Raw genomic sequence first — 19995 nt, 5'->3', positions numbered from 1 at the left:
TATTTATGATGATTTCTCTTTTATGCAGCTGGCATTAACCTTTCAAACCCTACATTTCACACAGGGCTTTCTCAGAATAATCATTACTGCCAGAACAGAAACCCCTAGTCAGTGGATCTCTTGATTTGTCCTATTCACATGGAGGTTAGGTTAGTGGGTGCTGGGCAAGTAAAAATTCATCAAGTCAGTGGCTGCCACTGACGCTGCTGACGTCACAGTGTCAAAATGAAAATCCATTTCTAGTTACAGACACAGCTTGGATTCTGTTTATTTTAGGTATTTATAGAGCTCCAATTGGTATGGTATCTAGGGGCAAAGTCATCCCATCTCAGCTCTTTGTACTCTCCAGAACACATACACACAGCAAGACATGTCATTAACCACTCAGAACAGACAGATGTATTCTGCTGGTTTTTTTGGCCACAATTCCGCATGGCATTTTTCTTTTGCCTGCTTCACATTCAAAGCTTTGGAAAAGCGTATTCTTGAATCTGCGTGTTCAAGATAATAGGACACTGAAAAATCCGGAACAAAGTGTGCATTTATGGACTTGTGTCTGCAGGTGTGGAGATGTGTATAAACATAAACAGGTCTTACTTAACACTTAGCTGTCTGTGAAGGTTTGTTTCTACAGTCCTGATCCAATTTGGATTAAAGATGGTGCCCAAACAGCATTTATTAGTGCATGTTTGTGCTTCACGCTATAAGCCATTTGGGCTACAGAGTCTAGATATGTGGAAATTGTGGCTAGTGCAGAATGCCATGGTCCACCTGCTAAGTGGGGTTTTGCTCCAAGAGCTCATTACATCTGGCCCACAGTATATACCTTGGCTACTGACCAACTCCTCGCATACGGTGTGTTTTTGATTTATAAAGCCCTAATTGGTTTGGGTTCTGGCTATGACAGATGCTTCTGTGTCCATGCATTATCTCAGCAATTCAGATCATCTCAAACTGACAGCATCTTCTTGGTACAAACAGGGTACCTTCACTGAAAACCAGAGAAACTGCATGCCCCCTTGGTTTGCCAGATGATGTATTTGATGAACTTCAAAGATATTCTTTCAAGATCCACCTGTTCTCCCAGACTTATTCTGGGGGAGAGGAGGTTCTGACGATGGGGCTTAAGGAAGTTGTTTTGGGTGGTATTTGGGGGTTGGGAAAATACTGCAGATCATCTGCAGCGTTCTCCTTCTGTGACAATGGATATCGGTCAGGCTGGGTATCTTGTTCTCATGTTTTATTGCAACTGTATGATATCAATGTTGTAATGTGCCCAGAGTCTGGAAAAAATTATCTGATTTACATCTGGACGTCATATCCTCACCACCACCAATTAATATTTCATAGGGCAAAACCACATGGGAGCACACAAGAGGGAGATTAAGAGAGAGATAAAAAACTGGATGATTCTGGGGAGGGAAACAACTATCATTCACGTGTGTTTACATGTACACACACCCCTAACTCTTTTGAGTGCTAGTAACTCAGGCTACATCTACACTAATAGCTAGGGGTGTGATTCCCCTGATCACATACACATAGAGTGAGTATAATTAGCAGTGCAGTTGCGAGAGCACAGGTAGTGGCAGTGCAGGCAGGGCTGAACTGTGCTGAGTATATACCCACCAGTTTCAACAGTTTCATGGCCCCTTAGACTCATGCTAGCATGGGCATGTGTATGTGAACAGGAAAATCACATCCCCAAGTTCAGAGTGTAGACATAGTCTCAGGGTGCATGTTCCAGGCACAGAGCTTCTCACTCAAACTACCAGAACTCAACGCTTCTCTGTCATGTGCTCTTTCTATTCAGCATTGACAGAAGATTGCTACCACCTCCTCTTAAACATCCCACAAAGGAGTATCCAGCCCTCATCTCCTTCATGAGCAAAAAGCAGATAATACTCCAACCTTCCTGGCTCCCTGGCCTTGTTCACTATATCATTATCAACCACCACTTCATCTTCACTGGATGTCTTCTTTTCTCATCCAGAACTACTGATACAATCCATGGGGGAAAAAATAATATATATAAAAAAATGCCTGTATAGAAAATCCATTTTTTCTTGTATGATTTCTTTGGAGGAGGCGTGGCTGCTGGTAACAAATCAGGGGGATCATAAAACAGCCTTTTCTCTACAGTGTGCAAGCAAAAAGCTGTTAGATAGCTATAGGGCTAACAAAGGAATCTACTTGCTGGGAATGTGTGAATAGATTTAAATAAATGAAAACCTCTGATAAAGAAAAACCCTGGGATAAGACACGACAGGTAGGTAGGGCCATTATTCTTTATATGGGAAAAGAGGACACATTTTTTCTTAAAGGTAAACTACAATGCATAAAGGAAGTTATGCTCATTGCCTTTCTGCGTTGTACAGAGACTGACTCAAACTTTTTCCCCTTAAAGTGTTTTTCTGCCTTTTTTTAAAAAAAAACATTAGAATTACTAGGCCATGCACTCTGTTGCTTCTGCAGACCAAGAACACTTGCACACCCCCAGTGGCTCTTACGTTCTTTTATTTCCCATACAAGTTCCATGTGTGCTGTTCTCCCATCTCCCCTATTTCAGGGACTCTCTGCAACCCCCCACTTCTTCCATCATGCAAGTGGCTGTGTCTCCCCCTCCCCTTTTCCCATTCCCCCATGTCAGCAGCCCTGTGTGACCCCCATTTTCCCCATCCTTCACATGCAAGAGGCTCTGTGTGCCCCCCATTCCCTTTTTCCTCACCATGACAGAACTCCTGTGTGCCCCCCTCCGTTCCTCCCTCCACCACAATAGGGACTGTGTCTCCTCTGTGTCACCAATGCTAGCACCAGTGGAACTGCACTGGGTGAGTAAATTCCCTAGAGATCTTCACGTAGATGTAGCCATAGGGCTTAACAACTACAACCCTATGTGATGTCACAAACTAAGTCCTCTGAAGATCTTGCAAGGGGTCTCTAATAAAAAGAGGAAAGATAGGTTTCCTGACATGCAACAAGAATGAACACACTTTTGTGGGGAAGGGGAGATTCAAACAAAATAAAAACAGTAAAGGGCACTGTTTTTTCTTGTGCAGTTTTCCTTTAAGCCACTGAAGTCTTTACAGCCCTTCAAAGCTTAAAAGCATAGTTAGGATGTGGTGGCTAACCCCAACCTACCCACTCCCTTCTGGTATAAACCCAGGAAATGTTATTTTAATTGGTCTATATGCTGTTTCACAATTAAATTTCCTGTGGTAATAAATTAAAAAAAAATTGTACCAGTTTAAAATGTAACTACAGCAAAGTTTAAATTACACAAAAATGCTTTAAAAGCAAAGCATGCTTATAACAGAAAATTACACCCTGGTGAGCTATACCAGTGGATTTTAACCTGAGGTCTGCAGACTATCTAATTTCCAAAGGGGTCCTTGCTGCCATTCAAAATTTTTTAGAGGTCTGCAAATGAAAAAAGTTTGAGAATCACTGGGCTGTACCATGAAAAGTAAGTTTGCACCCACAGGTTCATACTTTAAGCCTGGTATCAATAGTGGTTCAAATAATTACAACTACTGTAGCCTCAAAAATGTGTTGCAAAATCAAAACAAATCAAAAATACAATGCACATAAAACATATGCTAATATAGAAAAGAAAAACAGAATCAGTGGAATGCTGGCCTGGCTTGACATGAATAATTGGACATAGGTGAGGCCTCATTTCTTGGGGGATAGGATTAGGGAGGTATATGAATCAGCAGTCTGGAAACAGAATGTCTGTACTAGGTAAAACAGGGAGGAACACCCAGGGAACCATTTACAAAGGACAAAGTAAGTTGGGAATGTAAAAATTAGATAAAGAGTAAGTCATATATGGACAGGGTATGGACCGAGCATGTTGTACAGGGATCATTCCCTACAAAGTAACCAGCCAATCCCAAAACGTGTCAGGCAATGTACAGTAAATGCAATGCAATGTGTAAATGTATCTAAAGGAAGAAGTCTGCTGTGTAACTTTGGATGTGTGGTGTGCCCAGAACCCATCCCCTCAGCTTGAGCCTGGAAAAGGTCTTGGGGGAACCCCAGCGAGGGGATGGATGCTCCTTCAGGAAATATATATGGCTCCTGACCAAGGAGTCAAATCTGCTGCCATGAAGACTACAATAGTGGACAAGCAGCTGATGAAGACGATCTTTTCTGATATCTCTGTCTCTTTTTGGGTGATTCTGATGGTCTCTGATATGAACAAAAAGACTGTTTTTGATAGGGTTGAAGCCTAGCTGGTCTCTCTCGTGCTGATATATATACTCCTAAAGATCTCAAAATCACCTGAGAATCCTTTAAAGAGTGCAGCTCATCAGCCTTAGCATTAAACAATGCACATGGTTCAAAAGACAGATCCTCTGTTGTCATCTGTACTACTTAAAGTATGTCAGGTGACTGTAACTGAGAGGATGAGATTCTGGAACAGAAGTCTTCAGCAAGGCATGAAATCTGCAACAAATTCTGCTGCCATAGAATCACCAAATACATTGTGCTTTCACTTCCTAGGCATCCAAACTCTATATCTCCCTTGACTTTCTCGTAACTTGTCAAGTCTCTAACAGCTCTGCCATTGTCTGCATCTTTGTTACCATCTCTTACCATTCCCAATCATGTTAGGATAAATCCTATCTCTGCCCTCGTTTCAGTGCTCTGTGCCTTGTTCTATGCCATCCCTTATACCTGCAATTCCCTCCCTGTAGTATTTCAACTCTCCTCTTACTCTACTCCATTTTCCTCTTTCTGCCCTTATGAAAGCCATTGGACCCTAGTTGGCCCTTTATGAGGACCATTGTCTCCTGTTTTGTAACACGTTCACTCTCTATTCTAGCTCCAGTAAAGGACCAGGTAATATATCAGAAGCTGAGAATGGGTGACAGGGAATGGATCATTCGATGATTACCTGCTCTGTTCATTCCATCTGGGGCACTTGGCATTGGCCACTGTTAGAAGACAACTGAGCTAGATGGACCTTTGGCCTGACCCAGTATGATGATTCTTATGAATAATGGTAGGGGAGAATACAATTCTATTACGTATGTATAAATACATATGAGTGTTGATTCTGCAAGTTGTGTTTTGAGCTCACGCCCAATCACCCCCACTCTTAAAAACCTTTCATTAAAAAGTTTTTGCAAAAGACATTTTGCAAACTCTGTCTTTGACTTTGTGGTTTTCTCTGAATGCCAATTAAATAAAGGATTTGCAAATGGTCCGGACAGGCAACTTAACCACATGAACTTAGCATGTGAACACGACAGGTGGCTTCATCCCCCTCCAAAGGCACAAGCAGGTTGTATACAGAATCAGAGAAACCAGATGGGAAAGAATACCTACTGTAGCTCTTGACCACAGAGTCTGTGGCCCAGTGCTATACAGATTATGTCTATACCGGGGTTAGAGCACAGTGCCTCCTCATTACCTCTATCTCAGTATTGTGTGCATGCATCTTCTGCACCATTTCTTCTGCTTCACGCATGCGTCGGCTCAACTGGGGCGAGTGCTCCGATGGGGTCAGCTCACTGTCATATGACTCCAGAATTGCTCTCATTCCATCACGCTCCTTTTGTAAAGAAAGAAACAGACTGGTTAGACTTTCCACTGGATACATGCAGCCTGCATCTTCAAACTGACACATCCAATTAAATTTAACATTTTTTACTATTGCTCTCCAACATGGTGGAGAGCATTATTTTGGTCAGAAAGTTCTTCCACTACTCTTTTGTATACACACATCACACAAACAGAGAGCTATAAAAATCTATTGCTCTGAGAGTTGGAAATGTACATAAACACATACATCCTTTTTAGATGATAACATGCACACACTATAACTTTGGCCATTTTACACATATATACCAAGAACAAATGAAATTAGAGTCCTCAAGTAGAAGATGCTTCTTGGAGATACTTCAACGTGGCTGTTCAGGAAAAACAGCAGTGAGTTATGGGAGCTAAATCAGGGAACCTTATTCTGCCATCAGTGAAGTCAAATATGAGTGCAGACATCTTCTAATGAAGAGCCGTTAAATATAAAGCAAGTACTTTATTCTCACAGCATAGATGTGTTTAGTGTAATCCACCACACCAAACAGGATTTGGATAGGATTACATGGAGAAAGAGTACTTTACCTTCCAAGTGGAGGGATTAAATTCTCATTTTATGAAGGGGTTTTCAAATGTGGTCATTAAAAACTTAGGTTAATCCACAGCTGAAGAAAAAAATAAATGGATACAAGAAGAGACCCAGTAGACAGCATTGACCAATGAAAACATTAATTATTTATTTCCATTAGCGCCCACAATGCATGAGGCAAGCAAAGTTGGAAGTGGTCCATACCTCTACAAGCTTAAAATGGACACAGATATGGAGGTGCTCAGTTTTATTTTCACTATTACCATTCCCAGCTAAGAGAGTTGTTCTTTCAGTTCATATGTTAGACACATACTTTCTGATAATGAAGGACCTGGGTTCAAATCCCTGCAGTCCCACAGTGGAGATTATGATTGTTTGGGGAAACTGTATGTACAATTTATGAAGTCTGGTTGATACTATGAAGTTACTAAGAAAGTTATTGTATCACTCAATGTCTCTATGTAAATGTAGAATCCAACATGGCTGTCAGGTCCTTTAGAAAGTATCCATCAGACTAGGGACAACTGGAGGGTAATTAACTAATGACCGCACTCTGACTATACAATGGGTATGCTAAGGAGGTTGGCTAAAATGAGGAGAGCCGGTTTTCTCCAATCCTCAACAGGGGATTGGGCATTTGAAGAGTGGAAAAATTCCCAAAGAGATGGAGGACACAAAGTAAGAGTTTTAAAAGGATTCTTAGGAGGAGAGAGACACAGGAAGTTTGAGGCAGGAGAAGGGAAGAGACGCGCATGTTTTTGTAGAAGGGGGACTCAGTTTATCTGTGGGACCAAAGAAGGTCTAGGAAGAGAGAGACTCTATGGTTCAGAAATTAAGCCATGAGCTGCAGCAGAAGGATCTTGGACTATCCCAGAGGAACCAGACCCCAGCCCAATAAATGCTTGAATGGTGAGGAAACTGAGGCAGGGAAATGCATGCAGGGTTTGTTTTTGTATAGATCTGCATATTTCTCATTCTACTGAATAAAGCACAACGATGTTTTAGCCAAAGAAACCAAGGTGGATAATGGATGAAGTGCCGCAGTTGAGTGACAAGCATAGGAAATTAAAGGAGAATAAAAAGGAAGATATAAGTCTAAGAGCTGAATACAGTAGGTTGAACAGAGAGGTTAAAAAAAAGAATGCAAAGAGTGACAGAAACAAATGGATAAGCAAACAATGCAAAGAAGCAGAAGAATATGCACAAAGAAATGTGACACAGAGGTTATGCTGCAAGATAAGAGAACAGAGTGGGACATATGAGTTGAAGACGTCAGCAATCAAAGACATGTTCAGGCAAATAACTGAGGACAAATAAGCAATGAATAACCAATGGAAAGAATATGTTAAAGAGCTATATGAAATGCAGTACACAGTGGATGCCAATGTCTCCTCTCACTTCGTGGCAAGCAGAACAGCACAAGGTGTTGCATATTGGAATCATCTGAGAGATTGCCAGTGAGGCAGAGAATGTGCCACTGCCTAGTCAGTGGAGGGATTTCTCAGCAGCGACTGCTGGGTTGGGAAGCCAGACTAACATGATCTTAAGAAAAAAGGGGGAAAATTTGAATGGGTTGTGTTTGTGAAGAGGAATTGAGAAAACGGGGCTAGGGACAACCTACTGGGAGCCTGAGAATAGATTTTGTTACAGTATTTGTGTTCAGAAATGAATACCAGAGCTAAGCACCAGGAGCGAGTGTTTTCAGTTAGAACTTCTATCTGTTTTGATTTATTATCAGTAGAATTACTGAATAAAGCTTCCACTGTGGTTTAAATTATACATTCCCTCATAGCTTGTTTGCTTTTCAAATCAGAGACGAGTCTTGACAGGCAAGAACCCATCCTCTTGTCCTCTACTCCTTTAGAGACAAAGAAGTCATACCGTCAGGGTATGTCCTCACTACCAACGTTAAAGAGCTGCCGCGGCAGCACTTTAACGTGGTTTTGTAGTCGCGGCATCAGAGCTAGGAGAAGGAGAACTCTGTAAAAAAAAACAAAACACCTCTATGAGGGGAGTAGCTCTCAGCACTGGTGCACTGTCCATACTGCCACTTTACAGTGCTGAAACTAGCATCCCTCTGGGGGGGGTTTTCTCACACCCCCCGAGTGAGAAAGTTTCAGCACTGTAAAGTGGCAGTGTAGACAAGGCCTCAAAAAGTTGTCCTGATCCTATAGAGACTCTCTGGTCCTCGCTTTGGTAGCTGAACAATGTAGGAAACTACTAAAACATGTCTGTGGATCTGTTCTGAAGTGTACATCATTCAGCAGTGAATTGGAAGCCAAGTCTTGTATCTTAAGAGCCACTCTTTGTCCATCTCTAAATGTGGATGCTTTCTCAGTGCAGAGATGGACTTGGACCTCTGGGAAAGGATCCAGAGAGTAGATATCTTTGATGTTTAAATCTGATGGGGTTCCGTTTGATTTTTCAGTTGAAACAGTGCTACGGCTGTCGGGCAGACCTTGATATAATGGAGAGAGACCACTATTCTGCCCAACTATGGCACTGATGAAGAATGTACAGTGGAAAACAAGGGTTAGAGAAGAGAGGATGAGAGTGTTGCAACCGCATCTTGAGCTGTAAGCATATCCAAAGATCAAATCTGTACATCCCAGTAAATTCTCTGATGTGTTCTAACCCTTGATTCTGGAATAGCCAGGCAAGAAACAGCTTTTTCACCACCCTTTTCCCTTGGGTGAAGGCAGTTTTCAGGCAGGTTGTTCTAAGGAGGAGGACAGCACTGCCTGCACTGCTATTTTTCTATTGTATTTGTGGAGATATTTTACAGATAAAGTGGCTGGTAAAAGTACCCTTCCTCCTGGGCCAGCATGAAAGCAAATTTCCTTTCTTATATCTGTCAGGTCAATAATTCTGTTTTTGTAGCTTATGGCAAGAACTTGCCTCTCTCCGGCAAAGTGTTTGCTTTTAGCCAGGTCTGAGCAAAGCCCAATAATCAGATATTATTTATGTTAAAACCTGTTTTCATTCATTAACTCTGTTCCTCCAGCTCTAGGCTGTCGTCTGGTTCCAAGGTCCCTTCCCAAGGCTGAACCAACCTCAACCTTCTCAGTTGATCTTTCAGTATGTTAAATGTTTTGAACACATTTTTGCAGCCTCTTCAGCAGGCATCTCCCACCTTGCCTTTTACACCTTGAATTTCTATATCCCTCCCTCTCCCCACACGCACTGACACACACACACGCTGTATTTAAGTGTTTGACATTTGGACAGTGAAGCAGGAGACAGTCCCAGTATACAGGTTTGCTGGGTTGAGCTGTTAGCATCACACATACTATTTCAGAAATGTAGCCCGTTTCTCCCCCCCCCCCTTTTTTGGGGGGGACGGGGGACCACTTTTGTAATTCTGTCATTTAAATAAAATACGCTGATAACTCCTGACTGGATACCTCCCCAGAGAGCGGACTACAGAAGTAGCATTTCAGCACCATTAAGCTGGCAAACCCTGGCAGATTTATCTCAGTTATTTATAGGGCATTGTGAGAGAAAGTTCACATCACAGACGTCCTATCTGGTACTTTTCAATGCACTGAGGAAGCGCTTGCTGCCAGTGGCACTGATGGGAGGTACTTCTGTGAAGAAGCTTACGTTGCCAATGCCCATGACAACTGTCATAAACAGATAGCTAAGGGTTAATGTTTCTTTTACCTGTAAAGGGTTAACAAAGGGAACCACACACCTGACCAGAGGACCAATCAGGAAACCGGATTTTTTCAAGCTCAGGGAGGGAATTTTTGGTGTGTGTCTTTGTCTGGTGTCTCTGTTCGTGCACTCTCGGCTATGAGAGTGATTTCTATCTCCAGGCTTTTCTAATCTTCTGTTCAAGTGTAAGTACAAAGGTAGGAAGACAATAGGTTTTATGATGTTTTTATTTACTGATGTGTAGTTTGCTGGAATGTTTTAAATGTTATCTTTTTGAATAAGGCTGTTTATTCATTTTTCTTTAAGCAATTGACCCTGATTATTGTCACCTTGTACAGAGACATTTTATGTTCTTTTTCTTTTCCCCAGGGAAGGTTTGGGGAGACCAGAGGGCGCCAGAGACTGGAAATCTGGCTGGTGGCAGCGCTATCAGATCCAAGCTGGTAATTAAGCTTGGAGGGTTTATGCTAGGCACCCACATTTTGGATGCTAAGGTTCAGAATTGGGATTTATGCCTATGACAACAGCAACCTCAGATTACAAATCACAACAGTGGCCAGGTCTGGAGTCATAGGTGGCCAGGTGTGGAGTCCAAGCTGCACAATTGTAAAGCTAAATGAATTTTTAATACTGTTTTGGCATTTTGGTAATAAAATTTGCCCATAACTGCATCTATACCAACAGACTTCATGCATTTATACATCAGGGTGAATTGGAAACAACATAAAAGTCAGTGCAGAGGATTCCGGAGGAATTTTTGCTCTCAGGTTTATTCCAGAGGACCATGCTTATTTGCTTGGCTCTGCTGTATAACCTGAATTCTCAGACTTGACAAACATCAAAATTCTGCGATGTGATTAAAAGGAGATCAAATAACTTATCACTCATCTAATCTCTATATGCATATCACTCCTTAAATGGAAACTGCATGCTAAACATACATGACGTTTTGAATTGCCATTCAGACTGCTAATCCCATTTATTTTCTTCATCAGCATCTTTGAGGCAGGTAGTATCTGTTGTCTGATGTTGCTGATGTATGGTTACTATGGGGCCCCCATAGAAAGCTCCATGCTAAGCATATGATAAACCCTGTTTATCACGAAGGTCTTCGCTCTCCAGAGAAGAATCAGAGACCCCATTTATTTCTTTTCCCATTTACACAGAAAGACTATCTTCTAACTCTTAGCAAGAAGGGAGGTGGCAGCACTTGACAAACACAGTTTTACAGGAGCAACCTTTCATTGGAGATGTTTATTTTTTGTTCCTGAACAACACACTGAGCACAGAATGGCCTAGCGTTCAACTTGTATCACTTTACATAGGGTGGACTTTCAGAGGCCTTGCAGGGCAGAGGTTCTCAGCCAGGGATCCGTGAACAGGCTTCAGGAGGTCCACCAAGGGGTTGAAGTCAAAGCTGAGCAATGTAGCTTCATGGGGGCCCCCTGTGTTGTGATGCCCCAGGCAACTGCCCTGTTTGCTACCCCCTAATGCCATCTCTGGCTTTTATATGCAGAAAAAACAATTATTGTGGCATACATGGGCCAAGGAGCTTTTATAGTTTGTTGAGGGGGGCCTCAGAAAGAAAAAGGTTGAGAACCCCTATTATAGGGGATATTCTCTGCCAAGACAGTTGGTTTAAAATACCTGACATTTAGAACAATGTAGTCCATTCCAAAAGCAAAAAATTAAATAAATACATAAATAAATTGCACTTCAGGGTATTTTTGCGAGCCTCAACTGCCTTCGACCAAGGTAAATCACCCCAACCCTACTATTTCATAACAAAATTCTAATAAGTGTTCACAGGACCACCCACCTTACCTCAGCACTAAAGAAAGAAGCTGAGATGATCCTAATTTGGGTGGCATGTACTCCAGCCTTATCCTGGGCTCACTGCCTCTTAGTCAAGAGAAGCCATACCTTCCCCGAGAACCATGTGCTGTGGTTTTGTTTTTTAACTCTGTAGCAGGAAAAATTATAGAGTGTCTGTGAATGCTTAGATTAAGAAAATCCACTCACTAAAATATCTTATGGGCTGTTTGCTTCTCCCTAAGGAAGACTGGGTTTCTCAGATCAAAGATGATGAGAGGGGGACCCTGTCACCTCTAAGCCACTGATTCATGTCTAGCCTGGTTGAGAATCACCAAAAGTAGTCATCAAGCCATTGTTGGATAGAATGAAACAAGCTTGTGCTGCTAGTCCAGTTCTGAGGGGACAGGTCCACATCCCAAAACCCATCATCAGAACTGACATTTCTGGGATCCAACTAAATAGGGATTTTGGGTCACCAGCAGCTGTCACACAGGGACTGCCCTTTGATTAGATAATTTTGTCCTACAGACATTCCCATGCTAACCGTATCACTGCTAACAGCTCAGCTTTGTCCTACAACAGAGCATTTCCAATCAACCTGTTGCTCTGCTCTAGTCCTGGTTGGCTCACTCTCCTCCTTCTCCAGCTCACTCCTTTCCATATGTTCAAGGAATAGTTGGATAATAAAACCTAGTTTCCAGTTTTGCTGAGAGGGATTGCTGGTCATCTCAGTTGAGAACCCAGGAACTGTAGTGACGTAAAGAGTGCTTAGCCGCCGTATCGCCAGAAGTGTTTGCTCTCTGATTTATTTCAGTGGACTGTACTCATTTTGCTCTCTAACCTGAATTCCCTGACCTGATGAACATGCAGGGAAACGTGCACTAGCTTTCCCATGCTGTTGGGGTAATAATATAATGACCCATGTCACATGTCTAGCTGACTCCCCCTACTGGACATTCACCAGCCTGCTGGGAAGTGATCCAAATGCTGTATTTTCATGTATTTTAAGCTTCTGGAGTCTGAACAAAATCCAGGCATTCTGACTGGCTTAGGGTCTCTCTTGGCACATTTTGGGGTGCAAATCCTCTTTCCAGCACCCCTTCCTGAGAGCTGAGATCTCATTGCCCAACTGCCCAGCCTCTGGGACCAGGCCTGACATCTCCCCCCTCCCACCAACTTGCCCTCTAGCTTAAACAAGCTCTTTCCCAGTACTCCAGCTGCGAGGGCACTATGGATTTACAGTTTTCTTCTTCAGGTGCATGTGATCAATGTAACACATAACACGTACACAGACTTTGCACAGGATTCTAAAACATCGTATTCTTCTTCAATTCCTATCTCTCAGCTCAGCAGTGACAAAGTGGCCGAAATAATTCTGTTCTACCACTTTCTGCCTTATGCTAGCTTCACAGCTTCATTCATCTTTAAACCTTTTTGTTCAATGTTATTCTTCACCATGTCTATCCAATGCATTCTCAGTCTTCCTCTATTTCTGGTTCCTCCCACTCTGATGTGAATCACCAGATATGGTATCCTGTGAAAACCATCATTCTCAGTCTTCCTCTATTTCTGGTTCCTCCCACTCTGATGTGAATCACCAGATATGGTATCCTTTCCTGTTCCATTCTCGACATCTGTGAAAACCATCAGTCATCTTTCTTGAATCTTCTATAATGGCATCATTTTTTGCCCTAGCCATTTTCTTATCACTGCATTTTCTTCTCCAGTCTTGAAACTTAGTATGCCCCTCAGCCAGTTCATTTCTGCAATCAATATCTTTCATTTACTAGCTTTCCTCAGACTCCAACATTCTGACTCATACAGCAGTGTCATCATAACAATTGTTTCATATATGCTGATTTTCATTTTGATCAAAATGTCTTTAACATCCCAGGTCTTGCAAAGTTTTCTGAATACAGCAGTGGCTAATCTATTCTGATTACCTCATCTACACAATTCCTATTCTTCAATATTCATCCTCCAAGGTACACACATTTTTCCACTTCTTCTAATTTTTTGCCTCCAACTTTGATCTTTACCTCTGCCTATTGCCATCATTTTGTCTCTTCTGTACTGCTCTTCAATCCAAATCTTCCGCTTCCCTGTCTACCTTGTCAGCTATTCTGTGTAAATCCTCCATCAGTGCTATGTTTCAGATCTGTAATCTAAGGTTATTTGCAAGCCTCTCACATAACATGACTCCTCCCATTCCATCTCCCAGTGCTATAACCACTACTACTTCCAGTACGAAGTTGTACAAATCTGGTGATAGCATGTATTGACTCACTCTTGTGGCTTTCATGAACCATTCCACCAGTTTCTTGTCTACTCTCATTGTACTCATGGACTTCTTGTAAATGTTTTCTGTCGGCTTGATCTATTTCTTGGGGATGCCATATATTGCCAAAATTTGCCACAATCCCATCTGCCAAATGCTATCAAAAGTCTGTTTGAAGCCTATAAAGTTGTTGCAGCAGGTTCTGGTATGTTCCATGTACTTTTCTGATATCTGTCTGATCACAAATAGCTCATTTGTTCTACTTCATCATGGTCTGAAATTGGCCTGTTTCCTGCAACTGCTGCTTCCATGTATCTCTTCATTCTCTTCTGCAACATCTTGGTGAATACGCTTAAAAGAGGAGATTTGTGAGATCAGCAGGAGGAAAGGAAATGATTAATTATAAGAGATTCACCCAAGAGACCCTTGCCCTGTCACTGCAGAGTAACTGGGAGGGAAAGCTGAGTTGTAATCCCAGACATGAACTGGACTCAATCCCTTGGAAACCAGTTACATTCACCTAAGGAATCGCATCTTCACAGAACACTCTCTTCAGGATCAACTTTCTCTCCATGCTCCTGTCATTTAATTATTTCCTTACATGAATCCATAACAGGAAGAATGGCTTCAAGATAAGGAAGGTCACTTTTCACTAGAGTGTAGGCACCAGAAAGTAGTGATCTAGGAGCTACAATACTATTAGCAGGTCCTTTTGCCTCCTACAGGTGGATTCTAGGGATAGAGAGAGAGGCTGCTAACATATAAAATACATAGCTACAGTCTTCTCTATTAAGAAATCTCATACCACTGATATAGTAACATTGAGTGTCTGGAGTGCCCAACCATGTCTCCAAGGAACACAAACATAGGAGCGAGAGGGGACTCCTGGGTTGAACAGGAGAGGCAGCTAAGGAAAGAGTAAAACATAGCTTACAAAAATGTTTTTAAAAAGCAATTTGACCCACTCATTTTTGGACTGTTCCTCTACTCCTGTTGGTGCGTATTAACTCCTCCCCAAACACACATACAGAATACACCACTGACTTTCTAATTAGTTGTAGAGGGAAAAAAATCAATAAGATAGAAATTAAAGTTACAAATCTAACTGGAGTCAGTCACATACCTAGGGAAAATTTGTTCCTGGGGTAAAGTTTATCTAGTGTCATAATTTTATTGAAATCCTATATCTTCCTATTGACTTTTATAGTTTCAAGCTGGATGCCAGAGCTATCATTATTACAGTTTCAGTGTTGCTCACAGGGCCGAGGGGTTTTTTTCCCTTTATAAACAAGCTGTAATTGTCTGCTTTATTGATCAATAAATCTCTCAGCTGCCTCACTTCACCAAGGTTCTTTTCTGTTTAGACTTCTCAACCATTCTCTAAGAGAAAATATCGGGGGGAGGGACAGCAGGGGGAAGGAGAGAGGGGCTTGGGGGTTGTTTTGTTTTGTGTTTTTTTTTTTAAGAAGAGATTGTTTTGTTGTTAGCAATAAAAGAGCAGGAATTGTACTGGTCTGCTTTGATAATGGCTTTTTAATGACAGATTCTAGTCACAGTAAAATCCACTTTATTTCCACATGAGTTAACTTCAAATATTAATCCAAAAACAAACACACAGTTCGCTTGCTCTATCGCTTCTGTGCGGATTGAAGCCTGAAAGAGTTGCTTTGGAAAGTAGAATTGTAATGATATTTTCTACTCGGTGCCTTTTTGATGGTATGGAAGTGTTCCCATTCCTAGTGTTAAACTTGCCTTTTGCTTAATTAACAGTGATTTAAAGAAAACATTAACAGACTTTTTCATTATGAGGAAATCAGCTGAAGTTCTTTCCTTCCCCTCCCCACAACCCCTTTCAGACTCCTACGTCCAATTAATGGAAACAAGAGGAAATTTCAAAACAAGAAGCAAGGCCTGAACTGTCACCATTCACAATCGGGCTTAACACAGGTAAATCTCCCTGGCCCAGACAAAACAGACACCACGGAAGTAATGTGGGTAGAACGTCAAGTGAACAAAATCCTTTTCAACACATTTGATGGATATATATTTCTATACAGGGATGGCTTCATATATGACATACTTTTCAGAGAACTGGGATTTAGCTTAAATCTTTAGTTCAGATGCTTTCTAACATAAATGTGAAGAAGTAATGGTACAACAATAAGCAAATTTTGGCTCATCAATTCATCAGGAGTAGATGATATGATAGAGTGGGATACATCTGTACTAAATTAGGAACTCTATTTTGTATTGAGTTTGGCCATGGCTGGAGAATTGCAGAGCTGGTGGTGTGTTTACAGCGCTGCAACTTAATAACTGTCCACACCTGCAAGGCACATACAGCGCTGCAACTCCCTGGCTGCAGCGCTGGCTGTATACCTGGTCTGCTTGGGGGATAACGACTGCAGCGCTGGTGATGCAGCGCTGCTCGTCAAGTGTGGCCACCAAAAGCGCTGTAATTGGCCTACAGGGTATTAGGAGGTATCCCAGAATGACTGTTCACAACAAACCGGAAGAGTGGCTGAACTCACGGGCTCCCCGGAGCTGCTTATCTAAAAAACAAACACAGCTCCTGTTTGCTTGAGCGAGCAAGCAGAGGCAGGCAGGGGAATTGCTTTGGAATGTTCACAGCTGTTTGCTTGAGGAGAGAAGCCACACGGCCAAGGGGAAGGGGGAAGTCCGTGTTGAACAGCTGCTTATGTGGTCTGAAGGCTATTTAGGCGTGCATAATTTGCATTTAGAGAATAAGAGAGGGGTGGGGGAAGGGGTCTAAACTTTTTAAATGATTGAAGGCAGGTGCTATGTATCTTCCAGTCCTTAGAACTTGCAAGGCAGGGAGCTGAGAACAGTGTCAGCTCCAAAAATCCACTCTCTCTGTCTCCCCCACGCTCCCTGTCACACTCCACCCCATCCCCCTGTTTTGAAAAGCACGTTCCAGCCACTTGAACGCTGGGATAGCTGCCCACAGTGCACCACTCCCAACAGCTAAAGTTTAATCTATTCTATACAGGTTCTTGTACTGCAATTGTAGTATCTGTGCACCTTCCAGTAGTACACTAAGTTGGTGTTAACAAAAAACAAAGTTTTAAGTAACCAGCCCAACTAAAAATCCTTTCCCTTCTCAGCTTTCACTCTCTTGTGATGTCATAATTTCACTACAGCGTCTTGCAGGGTGGACAAACAAACAAAAATAAAATTGAGAAAAGCCTTTCAAACCTTCCTTAGCCATAAAAGCAACAACTACAAAAAAGGCACAAGCCTCTCCTCTACCTCGCCCTTCTCTACCTCTTTTGCCGGTCATCTTTCAGCCAAAGGTTTCTAGTCACAAACCACCAAATAATTTTCTCATCAGACACCTCTAAATAGTTCTCTCTCAGGATGACAATATTCACACTACTTTGTAAATGAGAACTAAAAGGTAGACACACATGTATATACATATCAATGACTCTCTAGTTGAGACCTCAATTAAAAGAGTATTTTTTAAAAAAAGCCAGACTAATTCCATAAAAATAAAAATATCAAGCAGCTCTCACTACCTTTGAACTGACACCAAGCAACTTAGAGGGCTTATTTTTTTCTAGATTACTCTTGCTTCCCATATATGTCCTTCCACATATATACTCTCTGCTTGCATTTTTAGTCCCGGAAGAATGAAGTCTTATTCTCAGGGGCTGAGGCTATGGTATAACCTGACACGGGAACTCTGAAATATACTGTCTCATTCAACTCAATCAATGCTTCTCTCAGAATCAAATGAACATGTGCTTTTATCATCCCATGTCCATCTCAGCCATTTGTAACTTGGATGGGAAAGACAGGTGACAAGACAAGCAGATGGGTTCTTCAACAGTTCAGAGTCTCGCCCGACAAGCTGTGAACTGAGGATCCTCATGATAGCCTTTCCCACAAATTATATATCCCATCACCAAGTTCTCTTCCCACCCCGCAACTGACATTCTTGCTTCTCTCTGACCCTGTGCCATTTCTGCTTATCCCCCAGTTTTCTAGCTAAGGAACATAACATATAGTTACTAAGGAAGGATTAACACCAGCTTCCCAGCCTAGGGACAGAGATTGGTGTTGCCATGCATGAATCACAAAACCCAGTATCTCAACATGGGATCAATCCAGTCTGGGACCACTAATGAGAGATGAAGCTCATAATGCACTTATTCTTTCAGCTGCCCAACACTTCCCATTATAAGAATATGTTTTCAGCTGCTTATAGCTTTACCAAGCTAACAGTTTGGGTGGAAATTTTCCACGCTGGGTGTCCATCTCAGGCTGTGTTTTCCTCTCCTAAGAATATTTAAAGAAAACCGGTTCTGCAATGTCCAAGAATGAGAAGAGGGAAAATATGTTTTGCCCACAATTAAAAATAAATACATCTTACAACATTTGGCAGGAGGGTTGTCTTGGTGTCAGGGATGTGTCTTTTTCTATCCCCATGAAAAAACACCCATAGTTAGACAAGTTATAAGCCCACTGAAAAATCTCTTTCTCCATCTGCTCAGTAAAAACTTGTTAGGCGTTTGGCAACAAAATTCTCCAATGCTTCTATCTGCACTGAGCATGCTCTAAGCCTACGGCTGCAAGGGCTCAGCAGGACTTTCCCTGCAATTGCTCCTCCACATTGCTGGGAGCCACAGTAGCACCCAGCACAGGAACTGTGAGTAGAGAGACTGTCTCCTGTGCTCTCTGTGCTACTTGGGCTGGCACCCAGGCAGTGCGGACAAAGAAATGAAGAGGGCACAAAGAACTTGTATGGTGGGACAGGAAAAGGGAGAGACTAGGACTGAGGTGGGAGGTATTGAGATCAGATCCGGAACCTGAGTGGGAGACAAGAGCCCAGCTGGGCAAGGAGCCTGGAAAAAAGGAGCCTATGCGGGAGACTAGGACTCAGATAGGGAGCAAGAATAGCACTGGCTGAGCAAGGAGACTGGGTCTGGAGCCATGACTCCAAGGGGTGGTGATTTGAACTGGGAGCTTGGGCTAGGACCCTGCATACAACCTTATTTTTGGCATTTCCTGGCTTTTCCTAACTTTTGGGTGCTTGCCTCTGCAATCCTAATGTTCCTTTTTGTTTATAATTTTATTTAAATACATGGATTATCCATTGATGTGTGTGTCATAACCATGACTGTTCAGGCAACTGTCATTCTACTCCTCTTCCCTGCTCTGCTCTCATGGACTCCTCATCACTACCTTACACTCCCAGCAGCTGACCAGGGTGAGTAAACCCATTGCATCTGTTTTATTCTCTTTCTCTAACAAATCCTCTATTCATGGACTGTCACCCAGAGAAGTTGTACGTAGTCTCTGAAAGCCTTACATTGCTCATGGCTCATATATATGCCACATGGCAAGCAGTCATACAATTTATATTCTGTACAGTAAACAATACCAACTGATCAAATCACCTATGTCGTCTCTCTCTTTTCGCTTCTTTTCATATCACAGGCATTTTAATGTGACTAGATGTGCTTTCTAGTCCCCACATTTATAAAATAACTTTATTGTGTTTTGTTCATTTAACTTTACCTCTATTAGTCAATCACCTCCATCCATCTATATGACTCTGTTCCCACTCAGAACTAACTCCCCTCTAATATGAACTCACTGATTCTATCTTGATTTATGGCTGACGCCTCAGCTTCAGATGAGCTCTTCCTACCATATTTCCTATTCACATCTGTTCGAGACCAGCCAATCAAGTCCTCCACAATTAATCTGGCCATGTCAGTATAGTCTCGCATGTTCACATCCCTTGATCAGTTACCTTGGACTAGAATCACTCTCTTATACTCTGAAACAGTTACCAGTCACAATTCTCACAGTTTATACAACAAAATAACTATTCTAAAGGAAATTTAAAGAATACTTCACCCATAACTTCTCACTGGATTCCCATTACAGGAGAGGAATCACATAGGAAAATTTTACCTGTCTAGGCACAAAATCTGTTCATCCATATTTATGGAAAACATGAGGAAACTAATATTTTATTTCTGCATTCAAAAAATATCTTAGCCCACACAAGTATATTTTTGCAAGGCTGCATTAAATTCTGTTCCTCTAGCTGCTTCTAAAGGGTGAACTCACACTT

The 19995-nt window shown here is 42.0% G+C and overlaps 1 protein-coding gene across 2 annotated transcripts in view; it reads right to left on the bottom strand.

Annotated features, from left to right (window-relative positions):
• The window catches only part of MAD1L1 (mitotic arrest deficient 1 like 1), a 581856-nt gene that overhangs the window by 308376 nt on the left and 253485 nt on the right, over nt 1-19995 (bottom strand). For both annotated transcript variants that reach the window (XM_032794089.2, XM_032794091.2), the window contains exon 12: nt 5423-5563. In XM_032794089.2, coding sequence (XP_032649980.1) covers nt 5423-5563 — 141 coding nt within the window. The remainder of the gene's footprint in view (nt 1-5422; nt 5564-19995) is intronic.

This window comes from Chelonoidis abingdonii, chromosome 9, assembly GCF_003597395.2.
Source record: "Chelonoidis abingdonii isolate Lonesome George chromosome 9, CheloAbing_2.0, whole genome shotgun sequence".
Classification (NCBI taxonomy): domain Eukaryota; kingdom Metazoa; phylum Chordata; order Testudines; family Testudinidae; genus Chelonoidis; species Chelonoidis abingdonii.
Note: the sequence above shows the minus strand (reverse complement) of the source record. Positions and strands in the feature narration are given on the sequence as shown.